Below are 22,156 nucleotides of genomic sequence, written 5' to 3'. Positions count from 1 at the left end.
GTAAGAACTATGATTTCAGTGTACACAGAGAGTTTTGAAGGCACAGAGAAAAAGTTCCAAACTTACATGTGTAGGAGCCTGATTAAGAACCTGCAGGAGAGGGCTGTATAGTATTTTGAAGGATGAATAGGATATAACCAAAAAAAGAAGAAAAGGGAAGGATACTTGGAGCTGAGAGGGATAGCATTGTGAAGGTGAAGAGGCAAGAATTACTTGCCACCTATATATCTTTGATGAAGTTTCTGTTTAGGTCTTTCACCCATTTTTAAGTCGGGTTGTTTCTTTCTTCCCCTGCCTAAAGCACAAGGACATTTTTTTTTCTCAGATATTCACTGTGAGAACCTGGTTGAGCTCCTGGAGGCAAAAGTCAAAAAAGTATGGGTACCCTCTATGACTGGATCCTCCTGGAGTTTTTAACTATTAAGACTGCCCACACTGAACTTCCAGCAATTTATCAATTACAGTTTAGGTTTTACTGCCTGGGGCCTTGGTTCCTGCAGAGTTATCTGCTTATGGCTTTCTGCTGCAGTAAGCTGTGATTCTCTGTATTCACTTATCTGTCTATCCAAATTTGGGAGGTGGGCAATGGTTTTCTCTGTGGCCTCACTACTCTGATGAATCTAAGAAGGGTTGTTGACTTTTCACTTGTTAGGACACAGTGGAAACTTCCAAGCTCCTTATGTGGTGGACCAGAAATCAGAAGTCCTATTAAGTAATTTTAAAATCATAGCTTTGTGATTTCCTCATTTTATTGATGATTTAGAGTGAACATGTAACCTATTGTCCTCTATGAAGTCTTTTGAGAGTTAAAGGGGATGCTATTAATAATTATCCCAGACATCAGATATAAACTGTAATATGTGATTATCCTTTTGATGTGTTTACACCTGATGAGGAAATTAATGTCTTAGAACTAATAAGGGACAGCAGTGGGACTTGGATTTTAACAATCCAATACTTGACTTTAGATCTGTAATACATAAGAATCAGAGTATTGAAGTGCCTTTTATGTCTTTTCTAGGTCTTTGTCGGGGCTCATCAGTACCCATCATTGTGGCTATTCTTTACTGAAGAGAAATAGAATTGAAATACAATATCATACATTATTTGTTAGGTCTTAATTTATTATTTTTATTTTAGTTTGAGGGCAAGAATTTTACTAAATTACTTTTCACCTTATATGTTACTCTATGTAATCTCTTCTGAATCTGGAAGTTGTTCTCCTTCCCAGAATTCTGTACTTGAAAGAGACAGCTAGATAAACCTTTGATTCTATAGAAAAATAGGCCCAGATGATGTAAACAACTTGCCAGATGACACAGCTAATCACTTGTAAAATCTAGCTAAGAATTGAGAAGCTGAAAATATAGTGATTAAAAATGGAATAAGGTTGTCTGGCTTCCACACCCTACAGCCCACAAGCCTTTGGACAAATGTATTATTCTTTTCCAAGTCTCACTTTCCTCATCTATGTTATTGCGAAATAATAATATCTATTTCATAGAGTTGTTTCAAGTCTATGTCTGCCACACAATCAGAACTCAGCAAATGACTTTGTTATTACTTTTACCTACGTCTTTATATTCCCAGTGAAGTGCTTTTAAAACACTTTAAATGTTGCCTTTGAGTCTCTTCTGGCAATATCTTTTTGAGATCAGTATAGGTCTTGAGTCTGCCAGCAGGAGTTCATTGATTATTTAAATTGCCTACTTGTATAAGTAAATGTGAAAAAGGAAATAATTTCATCAGCAATTTCTGGGACATCACTAAGCATAGACTTTTCTGCCTTTTTGGATTTAGAGAGTAGTGAGGAAAATACTTAAAAATTTTTAACCCTTATTTTTTTATTAATGCTATAAATGTACATCACTTTAGAAAAATCAGTATCTTTTCCTAACTCTGGATTACTGATTTCTAGAGATTACCATTTTCAACCCTTTTAACTTTCTTTTGTTATTTACCTCCATATTTAAGGAGGTAAGACATGAGACAGCCTTATGTCTTATGTCTCCTGCTCATATGCACATATACTTACACACACATATATACACTTACCTCCCCAATTCTACTGTTATAGCTATATGATATTTTGCTAAATGAATATTTAGGATTCTGGAAATAGTATCCACAGCTGAACCATGTGTTGAATTATGATTAAATTTCCTCTCTTGGGTGATACTGCTGTCTTTGAGGTGGATAGTTGTTTCTTCTTTTGTTTGTTTGAACAGTCTATCACCAGTGCATTCCCAGCTTTTCCCACAGAAGTCTAAATCTCTAATACCTTCAAAAGCATTAAGCCTTAAGTAGTCTATCACTTTCATTTTTGTTTTAATTGGTTGGGGAAGTTATTTTTGTATCTTTGTTTTTGTCGTGGTCTGGGTGCGCATTGGAAAAGAATTTCCAGACATGAGACAGAATGAGAGGCAAATGAAGTTTATTAGAGTGGGAGACGCTGTTAGAACAGTGGGCCAGCTCAAGGGAGAACCAACGTTTAATAGGGGTCCTTACTCCACTTTTATACCCAGGGTACAAGGAGTGGGATAGGGTGGGGGAAGAGTAGGGCAAATACCTTCTCCCTATGGGGTAGGAGGGTAGACAGTTTATACTGTTCCATTAGTAGTTACAATATGGGGGAGGGAAGGACAATAAGGGTCTGGTTTTTCTGTTCCTGCATTCTAAGACCCTCCTTGGTTTTATCTGCTCTTTTGTCCTTGGGTTACCACAGTTTTCTTATTCTAATCAATATTAACTGCTCTCCTGGCCTTAAACCATCCTAAAATTTACACCATCCTGAAAATTTCCTTCTTTTTCTGGTTAGATTGGATTCCCTGCTTCTGGATTTCCTTCTGGATTTCTACTTCCTTGCTAGTTTGTTCCCATGTTTGGTGAAACACATCTTTTTAGTAGTCCCCCCCCCCTCCCCAGGCCAAAAGGAGAAAATGAGGTAAAATATTTTGAGATTTTGTGCATCTGAAAATAACCTTTTCTACTGTCACATTTAGTGATAGTTTAGAATTCTAGGCTAGAAATTAATCTTTCTCTTAGAATGTTGGAAACATTGCTCTGCTGGTTTTTATTATCCAGTTTGCTGCTGGGAAATCTGATGCTGTGATGATTCTCAAAACTCTTTTTATAGCTTTCTTCTCAACTTCTGTGGGAGCTTTTTAGGATATTTTGTTTTCTGTATTATGAAATCTTTTGCTGATATTCCATATTGTGTGTATGTGTGTTTGAGTGTGTTTTTCATATTTTGTTGGGCACTTGGTGAGTTCATTCAATCCCTAAATTCATCTTTCACTGATAGGACATTTTATGAATAGTATGTCCGCACAGCCCCGACTCTTTCTGTTTGATATTCTCTCTTATTGGAATGCCAGTTATTCAGATATTGGATCTTCTGGTTCATTTCTCTAGTTTAAAAAAAGTTTTTCCTTTCCTATTATCAACTTATTTTTGTTTTCTAAAGGAGTTCCTAATTTTGTACTCCAGCATTATTATTTTCTGCTCTCATACTTTTAATTTTTGAAAATTCTTTTTGTTTGCTTGAAAATTTCCTTTTATGACATTCTATTTTTATTCCATGAATGCAATGACTTCTCCTTTCTCTCTGAGGATTTTAATATAAATAATAGCTTTCTTCTGTATTTTGCATTATCTTTGTTTTCTTCAAGTTCAGTTTTTTTTTTTTAAATCCATGTGGCATGTGGGATCTTATTTCCCCAACAAGAAATCGAACCCATACCCCTGGCATTGGAAGTGCAGGATCCTTTTTTTTTTTTTATTGAAGGATAATTGCTTTACAAAATTTTGCTGTTTTCTGTCAAACCTCAACATGAATCAGCCATAGGTATACATATATCCCCTCCCTCTTGAAGCTCCCTCCCATCACCCTCCCCATCCCACCCCTCTAGGTTGATACAGAGCCCCTGTTTGAGTTTCCTGAGCCATACAGCAAATTCCTGTTGGCTATCTATTTTACATATGGTAATGTAAGTTTTCATGTTACTCTTTCCATACATCTCACCCTCTCCTCCCCTCTCTTCATGTCCATAAGTCTATTCTCAATGTCTCTTTCTCCATTGTTGCCCTGTAAGTAAATTCTTCAGTACCATTTTTCTAGATTCCATATATATGTGTTAGAATATGGTATTTATCTTTCTCTTTCTGACTCACTTCACTCTGTGTTAATAGGTTCTAGGTTCATCCACCTCATTAGAACTGACTCAATGCATTCCTTTTTATGGCTGAGTGTATATATACCATTGTGTATATATACCACAACTTCTTTATCCATTCATCTGTCGATGGACATCTAGGTTGCTTCCATGTTCTAGCTATTGTAAATAGTACTGCAATGAACGATGGGATGCATGTGTCTCTTTCAATTTTGGTTTCCTCAGGGTATATGTCTAGGAGTGGGATTGCTGGGTCATCTGCTGGTTTTATTCCTAGTTTTTTAAGGAATCTCCATACCCTCTTCCATAGTGGCTTTATCAATTTACATTCCCACCAACAGTGCAAGAATATTCCCTTTTCTCTGCACCCTTTCCAGCATTTATTGTTTGTAGACTTTTTGATGAGGGTCATTCTGACTGGTGTGAGGTGATATCTCATTGAAGTTTTGATTTGCACTTCTCTAATAATGAGTGATGTTGAGCATCTTTTCATGTGTTTGTTATCTATCTGTATGTCTTCTTTGCAGAAATGTCTGTTTAGATCTTTTTCCCACTTTTTGATTGGGTTGTTTGTTTTTCTGGTATTGAGCTGTATGAGCTGCTTGTATATTTTGGAAATTACTCCTTTGCCAGTTGTTTCATTTGCTATTAGTTTCTCTCATTCTGAGGGTTGTCTTTTCACCTTGCTTATAGTTTCCTTTGCTGTGCAAAAGCTTTTAAGTTTAATCAGGTACCACTTGTTTACTTTTGTTTTTATTTCCATTACTCTAGGAGGTAGGTCATAGAGGATCTTGCTTTGATTTATGTCATGGAGTGTTCTGCCTATGTTTTCCTCTAAGAGTTTTATAGTTCCTGGTCTTACATGTAGGTCTTTAATCCATTTTGAGTTTATCGTTGTGTATGGTGTTAGGAAGTGTCCTAATTTGATTCTTTTACATATATCTGTCCAGTTTTCCCAGCACCATTTATTGAAGAAGCTGTTGTTGCCCCATTGTATATTCTTGCCTCCTTTGCCAAAAATAAGGTACCCATAAGTGCATGGGTTTATTTCTGGGCTTTCTATCTTGTTCCATTAGTCTATATTTCTGTTTCTGTGCCAGTACCATACTGTCTTGATGACTGTAGCTTTGTAGTATAACCTGAAGTCAGGAAGCTTGATTCCTCCAACTCCATTCTTCTTTCTCAAGCTATTCAGGGTCTTTTGTGTTTCCATATGAATTCCATGTAGAATCTTAACTACTAGACTTCCAGGGAAGTCCTTCAAGTTCAGTTGTATAGTGTTTACTTGTTTTAGTTTTGTATTAGAGAATCTCCTTGGCTGTCCATTCATATTTAAATGTGAAATATTATCAGTTGGTGTTCCATGTGTGTTTATTTGAACTATGGAATAATAGACTTCACAATAATAGTCCAATGTTTTATTGGGCTATTTTAACTATTGTTCTTTTGAGTGTCAATATTTATTTTTTTCTGTTGGAATGGTTAGTATTCCCAGACCATTGTTCCAATCTGTTGCCTGTGGGTTAAAGTCTTTATTCAAGTCAGATTAAGGAACTGGAATGGGGAGGGTGGTCCTCCCATTCTCTATGTACAATTTTGGTTAATTATCCTCTTTTAATGCTATATCCCTCCAAACTGGGCCAGGTGCCCATGAGTTCAGTTTTTTTCTATGTTCATTCTTTCCGGATAGTGAACCTGCACTGTCCTGCCAGGATGGACCAGGGCAGCACCTAGCTATGTTATCCATGGAAATCTAACTGCTTCCATCCAGTGTTTCTATTTTCAGCTTCAGCTGCCACCACCGTTCTCCATAGTTTTCAGAGCTATTGCCCCCCCACCCCACCCCACCAGGTCTTGACTCTTACTGAGAGGCTATGATGTAAATTATTCAGCTTCTAGGCATCTCCTGTTGTTGACTTTCTTGGATGCAGTTTTCCTCTTTCTCTGATCTGTTGGGTTAGTTAGCAGGCATCCTGCTAAGTTTACAGTTTCAAAAATTATCTGCATTTCTCTTCCATTTTCTTTGATCTTCTTGGTTTAAGCCCTCTACATTTTAAGAAAATTATTTTACTGTGATAAGGAGTATATTGGTTAAAACATGAATTCTAGAACCAGACTGCCCAGATTCATTTCTTATATGACCTTGGGATGAGTGACTTAATCTCTCTCTGCCTTAGTTTCCTCATCTTAAAAAATTAGTAGTTAGAGTACTTGATAGGATTAAATGATTTAAGACATGTAAAGCATTTAAAACCATAGCTGTTTTAGAAAGTATTACACATTATTATTTGAGAGTGAACCTGTAAGTCACTCAGTCGTGTCTGACTCTTTGCGACCCCATGGACTATACAGTCCATGGAATTCTCTAGGCCAGAATACTGGAGTGGGTAGCCTTTCCCTTCTCCAGGGGATCTTCTCAACCCAGGGATCGAACCCAGGTCTCCCTCACTGCAGGCAGTTTCTTCACCAGCTGAACCACAAGGGAAACCCAAGAATACTGGAGTGGGTAACCTATCCCTTCTCCAGGGGATCTTCCCAACCCAGGAATTGAACTGGGGTCTCCTGCATTACAAGCAGATTCTTTACCAACTGAGCTATCAGGAAAGCCATTGAGAGTGGTTTCAGATAAAAAATAAAAACTTGTATTCAGTTAACCATGTTTAATTGGAAAGCCAAAGAAATACACTTAAAAAGATGAATCAGTAGGCAAATATTGTTCATTTTATCTAATGATGGGAACAAAGAATAAATACAGTATATCTGATATGCTGTATAAAATGTTTAGGTTTTTCCATTATTTTATTACTGAAAGGAAACTTTGATTCATGATTTCCAATTGTTTATTTTGTAGAAGAGGAAAATTGAGACTCAGAGTTAAGTGACTTATCTTGAGACTAGAATCCATGGCTCAGAATTCCTATTTCAGTCTTCTTTCCATTAAGTCATATTTCCTTTTCTAAGCAACAATGAATATGTGAGACTTATGAGTTTATTTTTGGTAATGATGGTATTACCTGTACCTAATTTTCTTCTCTTTATATTTTGATCTCAAGTGCTCAGACCTGGATCAATAATAAGCTTTGGTTTCTGACATACCCACATCACTGGTCCATGTGTAACATATTTTTTGTTTTTAATAATGTAATGCACAAAATGAAAGCATCCATACTGTGTGTAATCCCTGAGGGGATAATTTAAATATATAATTTCCATGTGCATGTAGTACAAAAATAAACTCATACATTTACAAGGATTTTGGTGAAACAGCTATTTGTTTTTTCTCTCCTGAATCAAGAGTTATCTTATGGATGGGTGGTTTTGCAGCTCTCTGCCTCATCCTGTTGACATTTACCAGATGGGATAGTTGTGGATTAGAAAACAAAATAAGATGGGGAGGAACAGGGAAAGAACCAGAAATATGAGTGCTTTGCAATTAACATTGAGACATATATGTCTCTGAAACTTGTTGGTCTCTGCAAATTGTGTAATGTGGGGTTTGTTTATGGTGCAGGTCTGAGAACCATTGGAGTCATCACCAAATTGGATCTCATGGATGAAGGAACAGATGCCAGGGATGTTCTAGAGAATAAGCTGCTGCCACTTCGCAGGGGTAATGTACTGTGTCCTATACAGGACTTTCTTTGATGGTATGGCAGAGAAACAACTGGGAAACCAATGGGAGGGTGAATTTTTATGCCTCCACATTGCGAAGAATGGATTTAAGCTTAGTTAAACATTTCATGGAATGACATGGTGTTCCCAAATGATGTAGTAAAATTGATCCAAAGAAAGAACTATTCCTTCAAACAATAGGAATAAAACAGGAAAAGGAAGGGGTTTGAAGGAAGGATGTAATTATTCATCATAGTCTGCATAAATGTATTCTGTTTAAGTCTGAATTATTTACTTGCTGCTGTCTGACAAAACTGCTTAGAGATTTACTCTATTTAAATGCACAGATCTTTTAAGGACAAAAGGACGTTATTTTGTTAATGCTAAAAAATCAACATTAGCCAAATCGTCCAGCCTTCATTAAATACTGATATCTCAAATTGAGTTTTGTAAGGGGATCTATTCTTCAGAGTCTTAAAATAATTTTGCTTTTCTTATTTGGCCTCTTCGAGAGCTTTAAAATTTCTCCAGAAGAAGAAACCAAAAATGTCCCCAACTCCATAGGTGTGTGTTTTGTTTTAGGTTACGTGGGGGTGGTAAACAGGAGCCAGAAGGACATAGATGGGAAGAAGGACATAAAGGCTGCCATGTTGGCAGAAAGGAAATTTTTTCTCTCACACCCGGCTTACAGACATATTGCTGATCGGATGGGGACCCCACACCTTCAGAAGGTCCTTAATCAGGTAAAAATGGTTTTTCAAGCAACAAGAACAATTATAAAATATGTGAATGACTATTGGAATCCATATTTCTTATTTTTATACTTTTTTCTGAACTATTTAGCATAACAGTATTAATAGAAATGTTAAAAGATGAATATGAATACTTATACCCATGCCATTAGTAATTCTGAATGACCAGAATCCACCTTAATATTACTGAAAGAACAATGTACTAGGCAGGAATACATATTTATTTAGAAACAGTGAACAGGGGAACACATTTTAGCACATGTTTGTTCATAATATATAATTGTCTTAAGGAGTTAAACTTGTATCTCTCTGAAAAGTTGGTCTCTTGGCATCTGTTTTTATTTTTTGAAATGCCAATCTGTGTTGGTTAAGTTAAAATTTCTTTATGATTTTGTTTAGGATTGGTTTGATCCTTAATTTCCAATCTTAAAAACACATAAGCAATCACTGATTTTCATTCATCTAAGAAACTTTTCCAGATAACCCCTTTCCCCATAACAGATAGAATTAGGCCCTTTGCCTCCCCTCACTCCATGCATGTATACATTTCTTCCATAAAAATTTAGTGTACTTTTTTTTTTTTTCACATAGTTTCTGGTCCCTAGTAGAATTGTGTCACTGTCATTGACTATAGAGCCTCCACCCCAAGTTTTGATTACATTGACTCACATGATGAGCAATTTTTCTCACAAAAAGTAAGCTTTAACTTTTATTTATGAACTTAAGTAAGTCAAGTAGTTAATAATTGTTCTGATTGTTCCCTCCTAGAAGGTATCAGTAGAGGCTAACACAACAGTAGGCTACTTGTAACATTATAGCTGAACCATTTAGGCAGCAATTGAAGCAGTTTTAGAAAATAAAAAAAACAGTAGTATACTTCTATTTTAAGTGATTGTAACAGACTAATATAAAATTTGTATTTTTAAATTAAGGGTAGATGAATATTTGGAAGCCATAAAGCAATAATATAGTTGTCATTTAAAAATTATGAATTTGTTTTAGAGAAGGAACTTTGGTTTGTCATGCAAGAATCATGATATTCTATCAATGAATTTAGCTCTGATAAAACTATTTTTTGATTTCTGCTTTCATACCTGAATTGGGCTAAGAAAAATACAAATAAACTGAAAAAAAAACTTAGAGAAAAGTCACTAAAATAATTAGAAATAATGAAGTTAGGAATATGAATACTGGAAAAGTAGAACAGGTATGATTGACGATTTGGTTATTACAGGTGACCCATAAATTATGGCATAACTGATTCTGGTTGACTGAAAATTGAATAAATATTATACTAAAGATTTTTCATTTCCTGTATAATCAGTTTCTCTGTTGCTTCAAGGATCTTCACACTGTGTTTGAAATTAGGATAATTTTTTTTTCCCATGCCATATGGCATGTGGGATCTTAGTTCCCCAGCAAGGGACTGAACCCTTGCATTGGAAGTACACAGTTTTAACCACTGGACTGCCAGGGAAGTCTCCTGAAATTAGGATAATTTTATTGCTGATCTTATGTGTACCAAAACATCTGACCCCTAGGGACTCTTACTATAGCAAAACTGAAAGAGGACAGGACATTTTTGAGGAATTGAAAAGAATATTATTATGGCTGGAGGTCAGAGAATGAGTTGTAAGAGATGAATGCAGTGGCTGAATCCTATAGAGTTTGTAAGCAAAGTTAAAGATTTTGGCTGTTATCCAAAGAGCCCTGGGGAGTCAGTTGTTTAAGGAATCTGAGAAGGGGAATAACAGTCACATCTGTGGGTTAAAATGATTATGGTGGTTGCAGATAGGAAGATCAAGAGTAGAAATGGGAGGGGAGGGGGAGAGAAATGAGAAGACCTCTCACTTATGGGTCAAAGTGAGAAATGATGGTAGCCTGGTCTTGGTTAGGGCCAGTGGAGATGGAAAAGAAAGCAGATTTGGGGCATATTTGGGAAAATTGAGAACTTGGCAGTGGATTAGCTCTGGTGGGTGATGGAGAGGGAAAGTCAAGGATAACTCCCAAGTTTCAGGTTATTATGAAATCACCAAGATGGAGAAACTTCTGAAGGGAATATTATGTACTTGATTTCAGTCATGTTGAGTTTGACACTTCCAAGAAGAGAAGTTAGGCAAGTCAGTCAAGTGGTTACTATTACTCTTAGACTTGGGGTTTGTTCTTGGGCATTGCTACTGGGAATGCAGTCTTCTCCATTCTTTTATTTTCTGCTTCAAAACCATAAAGGCAACACATACCAGGGGAATAACATGATAAGTCTGTTGAAGGAGTGTGGAATTTCCTCGGTTCTGTCTCTTCCCAACAAAAATTTGAAGTGACGGACCAGTGTTACAGCCCTCGGACAGACCGCGTCACAGCTCTCAGACAGATCGGTGTTACAGCTCCGTGTTACAGATCAGTTTTATTTAGAAGATAAAGGAAAATACATCCTTGAGGCATGAGGGCATGCCAATCCAAAAGACACAGAGAGAAGGGGGGAGAGATCCCCGACTCTTTGGCTCCTCTTTTTATATGGTTTTTTTCCTCCTCCCTCTGGGCTTGCCCTATGTAAATTGGGCTAGCCAGGAGTGCTGTTTGTTCTACCTGAGGCCCTCACTCTGGTGCTCAGACCTTCCTTTGTTCTATTTTCACAGACTTTTTCCTTCCTTGTATTTTAGCCACCAACATTCTGTACTCCTTTTTCCTATTCTTACTACCTAACAAGTTGTAACTATGGACAAGGTTATAGGATAGGTATGAACTATTGACAATTAAATAGCTTGATTTATTGAATAGATATATCCAGATAACCTTGAATCCACCTGCAGTGAGGGAGACCTGGGTTCGATCCCTGGGTTGGGAAGATACCCAGGAGAAGGGCATGGCAACCCACTCCAGTATTCTTGCCTGGAGAATCCCCATGGACAGAGCTATAGTCTATGGGGTTGCAAAGAGTTGGAAAGGACTGAGTAATTAAGCACACACATGGGTAAGCTCAGATAAAAATAAAAAATTTAAAATGGTTCTTCAGTTAGTTTGGGTCTATTTATTCCCCTTACTTTAAATTTAAAATACACAGAACTACACAAAAAATATCTTCAGGACACAGATAATCATGATGGTGTGATCACTCACCTAGAGTCAGGCATCCTGGAATGTGATTTCAAATGGGCCTTAGTAAGCATCACACGAACAAAGCTAGTGGAGGTGATGGAATTCCAGTTGAGCTATTTCAAATCCTTAAAAGATGTTGCTGTGAAAGTGCTGCACTCAATATGCCAGCAAATTTGGAAAACTCAGTAGTGGCCACAGGACTGGAAAAGGTCAGTTTTCGTTCCAATCCCAAAGAAAGGCAATGCCAGCCAAAGAATGCTCAAACTACCGGACAATTGCACTCATCTCACACACTAGTAAAATAATGCTCAAAATTCTCCAAGCCAGGCTTCAACAGTCTGTGAACCATGAACTTCCAGATGTTCAAGCTGGATTTAGAAAAGGCAGAGGAACCAGAGATCAAATTGCCAACACTCGTTGGATCATCGCAAAATCAAGAGAGCTCCAGAAAAACATCTACTTCTGCTTTATTGACTATGCCAAAGCCTTTGACTGTGTAGATCACAACAAACTGTGGAAAATTCTTTGAGAGAAGGGAATACCAGACCACCTGACTTGCCTCCTGAGAAATCTCCATGCAGGTCAGGAAGCAATAGCAAGAACTGGACATGGAACAACAGACTGGTTCCAGATCGGGAAAGGAGTACGTCAAGGTTGTATATTGTCACCCTGTTTATTTAACTTATATGCAGAGTACATCATGAGAAAAACTGGGCTGGATGATGCACAAGCTGGAATCAAGATTGCTGGGAGAAATATCAGTAACCTCAGATATGCAGATGACACCACCCTTATGGCAGAAAGTGAAGAAGAACTACAGAGCCTCTTGATGAAAGTGAAAGAGGAGAGTGAAAAAGTTGGCTTAAAGCTCAACATTCAGAAAACTAAGATCATGGCATCCAGTCCCATCACTTCATGGCAAATAGATGGGGAAACAGTGGAAATAGTGGATGATTTTATTTTGGGGGGCTCCAAAATCACTGCAGATGGTGACTGCAGCCATGAAATTAAAAGACACTTACTCCTTGAAAGGAAAGTTATGACCAACCTAGATAGCATATTAAAAAGCAGAGACATTACTTTGTCAACAAAGGTCCGTCTAGTCAAGGCTATCGTTTTTCCAGTGGTCATGTATGGATGTGAGAATTGGAGTATAAAGAAAGCTGAGCACCGAAGAATTGATGCTTTTGAACTGTGGTGTTGGAGAAGACTCTTGAGAGTCCCTTGGACTGTAAGGAGATGAAGCCAGTCAATCATAAAGGAAATAAGTCCTGAATATTCATTGGAAGGACTGATGTTGAAGCTGAAACTCCAATACTTTGGCCACCTGATGTGAAGAACTGACTCATTTGAAAAGACCCTGATGCTGGGAAAGATTGAAGGCAGGAGGATAAGGGGACGACAGAGGATGAGATGGTTGGATGGCATCGCCAACTCAGTGGACATGAATTTGGGTAAACTCTGGGAGTTAGTGATGGACAGGGAGGCCTGGCATGGTGCGGTCCATGGGATCACAAAGAGTTGGACACCACTAAGCGACTGAATTGACTGACTGACTTTAAATCTATTATTCTTTTTCCTGGATTTCTATAACATTTACATTTCTCTTCTCTTGATTCTGAGTTTATTTTTAAGCCATGCAAAAAGGTGATATTTTTCCCTGTTAATTCAGACTTAATTATATAGTAACAGAAAGAGCATTAGATGGAGGGCTAATCAATCTGGGTTTATATCTCACCTTTGTTCTCAATTAATTGTGTCCCTCTTAGAAAATCTCTTAGAGAATTTTCTTCACCCTAAGCTTGAGTTACCAGCAGCTGACTTCAGTGGGAATGCCAGAGCAGGTGGTTAGGTAGAGGTATCAATACCAGGGCTTTTTATATACAACCTGTTGAGGGTGTAAGTTAGGGACTAACCACAGTTGGACTGGGGCCTAAAGATGGAGGAAAGAGGAAACACCCACCTGAGCTATAGAATGGAAAGGAAGTTAACAACTGACAGGTACATGGGCATGAGCTCCACTGGTGGTGAGCCTTTTGGTTCTGAGAATTCAGGCAGCACCTGTCATTCTCTGCTTCCTTCATTTGTATCACATTCTAACTTAAGGTTCCTTTTGACAGGGTAGCTGATCTGAGAGATTAGTCCATACTAAGGTGTCATTTGGCAGCTTCATTAGTAACCTTAGCTGCCTTTTATCAGGGTATCCCAGATGTTAAGAGATAGTCTCAGTGAGTGACTTTAGCTGAGAGAATTTTGACCTTGAGTGTAGGCAGTGGAGGAGAGAGCTGGAACTTCTCACTGTCTACACAGTCAGACTCACATGTGTGTATGACTTTCTAAGGTTTTGAATGATCTGGAAAACAGTGAAGGCCAATTTTTATCTTCTGAGTTGAACTTCCGTCTCTTATATGTGTGCATGAATTTGTTTTGTCTTATTTAGCAACTTACCAACCACATTCGAGACACCCTGCCTAACTTCAGGAACAAACTACAGGGCCAGTTGCTGTCCATAGAACATGAAGTAGAAGCCTACAAAAACTTCAAGCCAGAGGACCCCACCCGGAAGACCAAAGCTTTGCTGCAGTGAGTCACCTTGCCCTTCCCTTGTTCAGCACTTGAAACTCATTTCTTCAGTTTGCTTTTTCCTTAGTCTGTTTGTCATGCTATTTTCTAGGTTTTTTTCCATAGAAGTAAAGTATATGAGGATTTGTATATGTCATAAAATAAGCCTTGAATCTTTGTTTTCTTGAAGAATAGTTGTCGATCTTAATTGTGTCATTATAAATTTAACCAATGCCCAATCCTCTGCCCAGTTTTATTGTGTTTTTCTAATTGGATTCAGTAAATGAGCAAAACCAACAGTGATAACTCAGTAGGGTTGTTTGCCCTTAGTCTTTAAAAGTGGGCTAGGTTCCTGTTGAAAATGTCATCTAGATTGTGCAACTGTTTCTCTTGGTGTCACATGTACTTATTATCTTTTTTATTTCAGTCATTTCATATCATCTCTCTGTGTGTATTTTTCAGTGCAGTGAGAACCAAAGATTTAATTAAAAAAAGTACAGACAGTAGGGCACATTTAAGTTTTTTTTTCCTAGCTGGTAATGATTTTAATGTAGACCTTTAAATACACAAATGTGAAAACTGCCAAGTGTCTTTTTACTCCTTCATGATCTTTTCTTCTTATCCTTGGGTTATTAGATTTATCCCTGAGGGTTCTTGGGTTAGGATAGCAGAGTTGTTGGAGAATTGCCATCCCCTTATGTCTTTTACCCTCATTCCTTCTTTCAGCTCCTTTCAGCCTCATCTATCCTTTTATCCCCGTGCTTCAAATTGCCCCAGGTCTCTCTCCGCCAGAAGACCCCCACTGACCAGCTTACATTCCTGGATATCTGAAGTCCATCTCTAAAGATGATGCTTGCCACTTCTTATGGCCCCTTTCTCTCTCTGCAGTCTTGTAATCAAATACCCCTAATCTGGCTTTTAAAATGAACAACATAATTTCTTTTATTTGCAGGAGGATTTCTAAATGTTCAAATTATTTATGCAACATATTCAATGCATTATCTTATATTCCTCCATGTAAAAAATAGTAAGATCATACAGAGGAAAAAAATTTTTTTCTTGGATTCAAATCTCTCATAGTTTATCTTTTCTTTTTCTTCTTGGCTTTGGTTAAGCTCCTGTTAAAAGTCTTCAAGTTACAGAGAAAGGAAAGCTATTTCTGTTTAGGCCCTAGGTCATCATCTTAATGTTCAACTGAAACTGTTGTCTTTGTAAAGACTAGGCCTTGCCTCTGTGATTCTATCGGACTCATTACAATTTTCCCCAGTTAGATTCCCCCCTTGTAGGGAGCTGATTCAGCTCCTTCTTTCCTTCCTGCCTCTCTCCCTCCCTTCCTTTCTTCATTACTTCCTCTTGCCTTGCTTGCATCTTTGTATTCTATTTGATGTCTGGCTCTGTGCTGCTATCTACTGAGGATTCAATAATGAATAAGATTTTTAACCCTCAAGAAGAAACCACAGTAAAGCAGAAGAAACATATAAACAACTAACTGTTAAAATCTGATAAATGCTACATTTCTGGTAAGTATTAAATGTTAAGGGAGCCCAGGTAAAGAGCAGATACATGCTAGGAAGGGTGTGAACTCACTTGAATGAGACCCTGAAGTGTGGGAAGAATTTGTCAGGTGGAAGAAGGAAGTCAAGAGAATAGTGTGAATTTCAGTACAACTTGTTCTAGTGAGCCAGGTGGCTGGGGTGTAGGGTATGGGAATAGAGTGGCTGGAGGTGAATTTTCAGGGATTTCCCAATGTTTCATACCTTTCCAGGTGTTTAAAAGTAGATTAATATTAGCATGTGCATGAACATAGCTATATCCAATTATATTCTAGATTTTTAGGCCTAAATATTTGAAGTTCTTTTTACTTCATCCATAATTTTAGTGAAAGAGAATAAAAGATTCTGATTTTAGGTGGTTTGAATTTTTTCCCAATCTAGTATATTTTGAATTTAAAAATTGTTTCAATGTGTCAAACTTGAGAGTTTCTAAACCTACTAGTCATAAATACAACTAGTCATTTTTCCTTTATAACATATTTTTTTGGTTTGTTTTTTACCAACTGCCTTGAGGTAATTCATTCCTTCACTGAACTTGCTGAGTACCTCTCATATGCCGAGCAGGGGATAATAAATCATATGCTTGGTCCATGCCCTTAGGAGAGAGACTGAGTGATGGTGATGCCCTCTGCTACATGCTCTGCTGAAAATATGCTGAGGAAGCTGGGAAGGGGTCCTTCTTCTGGGTGGCAGTGAGTGGTGGTGGTGGATAGAGTTGTGGATCATGGAAAGCTTCCTGAAAAAACTAATGTTTAAACTGAGTCTTGAAGGACAGATAATAATTAACCAAATAAAGAAGCATAAGGCAGAGCAGAAAGGAAAATGAGTGTAAAAGCACAGAGACATGGTACTCATTGGGACCTCCAAATAGCTTCTTTTTAGTTGGTTTGGAAGGTGAGTGGGGATGAGTAGTAAGAGATGGGGCATCCAGGGTCAGACCCTGGAGAATCTTAGGTGATGGGGTCAGGAGTTTTAATTTTATTAAATTCTAAGGAGTCATTGAAAAACAAGGCTAGAGCTAGTTGCAGAGGGGCAAGGGTGGAGGGCCAGAAATTTGCATTGTTCTGGCAGAATGAGGTCTGCGATGCTGAGGTCAGGGACGAAAGTAGCACATAATGTATGAGAGCACTCTACTGGAGCAGTTGGAACATGAGGTGATAGTGATGTCACAGAAGTCCTGGCTTATTTAACTATTTTACATGAAGTTTTATTGCTTAGATGATTTTTTTTTTAATTTAATTGGAGGATTATTGCTTTACAATGTTATGTTGGTTTCTGCTGTACAACAATGTGAAATAGCCGTAAGTATATACATATTCTCTGTCTCTCTTGAACCTCCTTCTACCCCACCCTCTATCCCACCCCTCTAGATTGTCACAGAGTGCTGGGCTGGGCTCTCTGTGTTATACAGCAGCTTCCCACTAGCTATCAATTTTACACTTGGTAGTGTATTTCTAATTTAAGTATTTTAAAATACATTTTATAGCTGCAGCTAAATGGCAGAATGTTTATTTAATGATGCAGATATTTAAAGTGTATATTTTAAATTAGATGTTTTAAATAAATCTTGATAATGTGTATTTCATACAGTTACATTTTGAGCACTGACTAGAGTGCATTGTTAATTCTGCCAGTAGGTGCCACTAAGAACACCAGGAAAAGAGTTCTGAGGGATAACCAGAGCAAATTCAGATGAAAAATGCGAAGCCTTGTAACTTTAACTTGAATTTATTTCTCTTTTGCAATTACAGGATGGTTCAACAATTTGCTGTGGATTTTGAGAAGAGAATTGAAGGATCAGGGGATCAAGTAGACACCCTGGAGCTCTCAGGGGGTGCTAAAATCAATCGTATATTCCATGAACGCTTTCCTTTTGAGATAGTAAAGGTTTGTACCAAATGTTATCCTTTCCTTTTGTTTCATTTCATTTCTATTTTCTGTTCTACATAACTGTTCATAAAATGTTATGTGAATGGTATGAGACTAAGATAATTCTTTAAACAAAACCCTCCATACTCAGGTAGTGAAATTCAGGAGGGAAGTTATTTTCTTACTGATGGTTCTGATTTTATTTAATGGAATCTAATGATATTTCAATAATTCAACAACTACTCACAGGTTCCTGTGATGCTTGTTTGTTGTCTAATTCATTTACAAATGTTTCTTGAGCATCTACTGTGTACCAGTGATCTTAGGTGCCAGGGATCAAGACAGAGATACTATCTAGTGGGAAAAGACAGAAAATTGACAAATAGACAAAGTAAAAAAAAAAAAAAAATCAAGTATTATTACATAATGAAATATGAGAGAGAATGGAATTAGATTAGCCACTTTTGATGGAATGTTCAGGCAAGGTCTCTCTGACTATGGGGCCCTTAAAGCATGACCAGAATGGCATGAAGAGGTCAGATATAAGGATCCGGAGGAAGAAGATTGTTTAAGGCAACATGCCACGGACAAGGCCCTAAAGCAAGCACCTGTGTAGCAGGTGAGGTACAACTGAGGCTGGTGCAGAGCTGATGAAGGGGAGGGGGGAGAAAATGAATTCAGAGGAAGGAAGTACTCTGTTTATGCAGAGCTTTCCAGGTTGTGATAAAGTGCTTACATTTAACAATGGGAAGTCTGGGGAGAGTTTTAAGAAAAAGTGTGACCTGATTTGGTTGGTGATTTTAAAAGACCACTCTCTGGGTTGGATTGTAAAGGGGCAAAAGTGAATTGAAGGAGACAAGATGGGTTAAATAGTAGGGCCGAAGCAGGGGTAAATCCACTTTGTGGGAGAACTGAAGCCTATACAGATTGGGACCCCTCTTGAAGAATGCAAAATTATAAACACACAGGCACAGGGTCTTGTAAGGAATTTATGCAAGAGGGAAGTTCTGAAACTTAAACTTCTTTAGCTTTATAGTAGAAATGCCTCAACAGAGAGGCTTGAGAGAAGTGGATGGATTCATGATTTTGAAGGAAGGGTCAATGGGGCTTGGATTATTATGGAAAATGCAAAAAAGAGAAGATTCAAGATGACTTCCAAGATTTTGTCTTGCACAACTGAGCAAATGTTAGTGTCCATCAGTTGAGGAAACTGAGAAAAAGTTCAGCGTGGAGGTATGAACCAAGAGTTTTGTTTCGGAGATGTTAAGTTTGAAATGCCCCATAGGCACCGAGGTAGTTTTAGGGGCTATGTTACTTGTCTCACATACAGAGGCATGTACTTGTGTCTTGGTGTGGGAGGCAGATGAGTAAATAGACAGTTTCGTTAATATGTGTTAAGAAAAGTGATAAACTTCAGCACAAGGTGCTATGGAAACACAATCCACAGAAATGAATCCCAGCCTGACTGTGTAAGGGAGCTTGGCTTCTGAGCTAAGGTTGAGCAGCTAGTTAAGCAGGAATAGGTGGGGTGGGGTTAAGGAAGAGATAGTTCCAGACAGAAAGGGAGGAGTGGTAAAGGCTGAGGTGTAGAACTAAAGCAGTTCATAGTTGTATGGCATAAAGTGTGAGGGGGGCGGGAAATGGACGGGCAATGAGGTTGGAGAGGCCAAATCTCAAAAGTTAGGGGCTGACCCAGATGTTCTCTTGATATCCCTTTCAGGTCTAAGCTCTATGACACTTTGATCCTACTTCCAATAAATTTAAGGTACCTAGAACTTCTGGGAAAATTTTAATACAGTAATCTATCCTGTGTAGGATTGGCAAAATATTATTAATTTCCTCTTTTAAATAAATTTTGAACTCAGGTGCTTAACATGGCCAGGGAGAAGAGACAGCCATTGTTAATTCTCAACACAGCTGGACTACTATTGTACATCAGGTGACGCTTATATATGCATTTGTCTGTGAATACATTTACTACATTCAGCAAAAGAATGAAGGATTATATATTTCAAATGAATGGCCAGATTTATGTACAGAAGACATCCTTTATGTATAGCACTCCTTATCTATAAAAGAGTTAAAATCTGCTGCACTAAAACTCCTAGAAATCCCTAACATTCTGTGTTGCCTTGAACTTTATATAAACAGATGTCTTGACCATCTGGATTTAGGTTAGGTAAGACATGAGTATCCATTTATTAATAACGGAGTCAAGTTATTCTCATTTTAAAATATTCAACAATATTATTATTCAGAGGAATTGAGTGTCATAACTGTGGCTCATTTTGCTTCCGCAGATGGAGTTCAATGAGAAAGAATTGCGAAGAGAAATAAGCTATGCAATCAAAAACATACATGGTATCAGGCAAGTGCTTCACGTTTTCCTTGTCTTCAGTTCAAGCTGCTAAAAAAAATTAGTGTTTATAAATGGCTAGTGAAGTAGCCTTTTCATCATCTGAGCAGAGTAGAATGTAGAGGTGGGAGTAAGAAATAAGAAATAGGAAATTCTTGCTTGAGTTCAATGATAATTTCTAGTATTGTCATATTGTCTTTTTCCACTGAAAAATCAAAAACCCTGTCTGCACTCACAGCACCATGATCTTGACAATTGGGGACTTACTGATGAACAAGACCTTGTTCTCCGGGGCTGTATATTTCAGAGGCAAAGGCCAGACTTACTCATAAGTGATTGTCACTTACACCAAGACTAGATGGATTAATTTTGACTGGATTTATGGAGAAAGATTGGGGAATATTAATGAAGGTGGTTGTTTTAGAGTCAAACCTTGCCTGTTTTGAGAACAAGAATGATTTCAACAAGGAAAGGTGTCTGTGTGTATACATGTGAATGTGTGTGTGTATGGGGTAGATGGTGATGCAAAGAGATGTGAGAGGCAAGAGATTTTTGAGGCTGGAGGAGATGAGAAGGGGCTTAGGGTGGAGGGAGTAGTGTGAGCAAAGGCACGGAGGTGGCAAAGAGCAGCATGTGTTCATGGAGCAGGGAGCCCTGCATTTGGACTGGAGTTAGAAATATAGAAGGAGAGCAGAGAGGAGGTTGGGAGGAGAACTTGTGCCTGAATTCCCCCTCATATAAAGTGGGATTATCCTCATTTACTTTCGTTAAAGAACTGGGATAAGAAAATAAATGAATTTAAAGCACATTTTGTGAGTTCGTGTTTAGAGGGCTAAATACAATGTAATGGAGCATATGCTAAATTGATTCAAGGTCAGAAGACTTAGGTTGCCTACTTCATGATGATCTTACATGAAGGAGGGGGTCCCCAGTCTACTGGTCGGTTGTATCTCAGCTTCTGCCTCAGGACCAGCTTGAGACTATTTGGGAAACAGAAGCTGAGGGAGCAAAACTTGACACTGAGTGTGCCCGTGATGGGTGATTTTCCAAAGGAGTTATAACATTTGAATTTATCCTTATGAAATTTGGAAAGTCTACAAGTCTCAAATAGTGTGGATAAATATGTAAATATGCATTCATAAAGTGAAAAGGAGAAAACATTTCTAATCACATCCAATGTGTTTTTCTTACCTCTCAACAGGATTTCTAAGTTCCCTATTAATTCCCTTCCCTCTCCCTCAACTCCAGAAGACATTTGGTATAGAAATGTCTTCTCTTTCTCTTTAGCTGGACAGAGCTAGTATTCACACATATTAGTCTGATAAATGCAATAGAACCAAATTGTGTTTTGGGAGAGGGATCAAAAAAGTATTTTTGCTTAACTAAATACAGTGTTTTTATTTGACTTTTAAAAGTTTTTACTGATTACGTTTTTATTGAATGTAACTGCAAAAATTCAGTAATTCAGGATTGTAGATTTCTGATTTACATGTCCACCAACAGAAGAGGTTGACTGTTACTATTTTTCTGGAGTTAATTTGCCTATAAGCTGGTTGGTGACTCAGTGGTAAAGAATCCACCTGCAATGCAGGAGCTGCGGGTTTGATCCCTGGGTGGGGAATATCCCCTGCAGAATGAAACGGTAACCCACTCCAGTATTCTTGCCTGGAGATTCACATAGACAGAGGAGCCTGGCAGGCTATAGCCCATGGGGTTGCAAAAGAGTTGGACATGACTTGGCGACTAAAACGCATGCACACACACACAAAATGATAAGAAGTGTACAATGTCCTGAGTATAACACATGTTAATAGTGCAATTATTTAGGCTTTTAAATACACTTAATATAAAATGTTTTGTTCTCAATTGATTCTATTAGATATTTGAATAATAGAAGCCACCTTTGCTCAGTGAGGATTTGATGGTCCTTCTTTGTTCTGCTAACACTGAGTGCCAATGATGAGCAAGAGATCCCTCCTTGTGGGGAAAACGAAGATAAATGCTCTAATGACTCTTCTTACTAAGATAGTCATAGGACCAAAACATGTGTTCAGGTCACTGTAGTGCAAAATAAGATGCTGGGGTTCAGAGAAGGAAGACCTAGTCAGTGGCAGGACTGCAGAAGGCGAGCTGTAGGAAGTGGTTGCTTTTGATTTGGCCTTTGAAGCACAGGTGGGATTT

The 22,156-nt window shown here is 38.0% G+C and overlaps 1 protein-coding gene across 17 annotated transcripts in view; it reads left to right on the top strand.

Moving 5' to 3' along the window:
* DNM3 (dynamin 3) overlaps nt 1-22,156 on the top strand; it is a 653,888-nt gene that overhangs the window by 251,239 nt on the left and 380,493 nt on the right. For all 17 annotated transcript variants that reach the window (XM_081489464.1, XM_081489460.1, XM_081489461.1 and 14 more), the window contains 5 exons: nt 7,687-7,785; nt 8,370-8,530; nt 14,076-14,218; nt 17,502-17,637; nt 19,920-19,987. In XM_081489464.1, coding sequence (XP_081345590.1) covers nt 7,687-7,785; nt 8,370-8,530; nt 14,076-14,218; nt 17,502-17,637; nt 19,920-19,987 — 607 coding nt within the window. The remainder of the gene's footprint in view (nt 1-7,686; nt 7,786-8,369; nt 8,531-14,075; nt 14,219-17,501; nt 17,638-19,919; nt 19,988-22,156) is intronic.

The sequence above is a fragment of the Giraffa tippelskirchi genome, chromosome 5 (assembly GCF_054371585.1).
Source record: "Giraffa tippelskirchi isolate mGirTip1 chromosome 5, T2T-mGirTip1v1.2.pri, whole genome shotgun sequence".
NCBI classification, from domain to species: Eukaryota; Metazoa; Chordata; class Mammalia; order Artiodactyla; family Giraffidae; genus Giraffa; species Giraffa tippelskirchi.
Note: the sequence above shows the minus strand (reverse complement) of the source record. Positions and strands in the feature narration are given on the sequence as shown.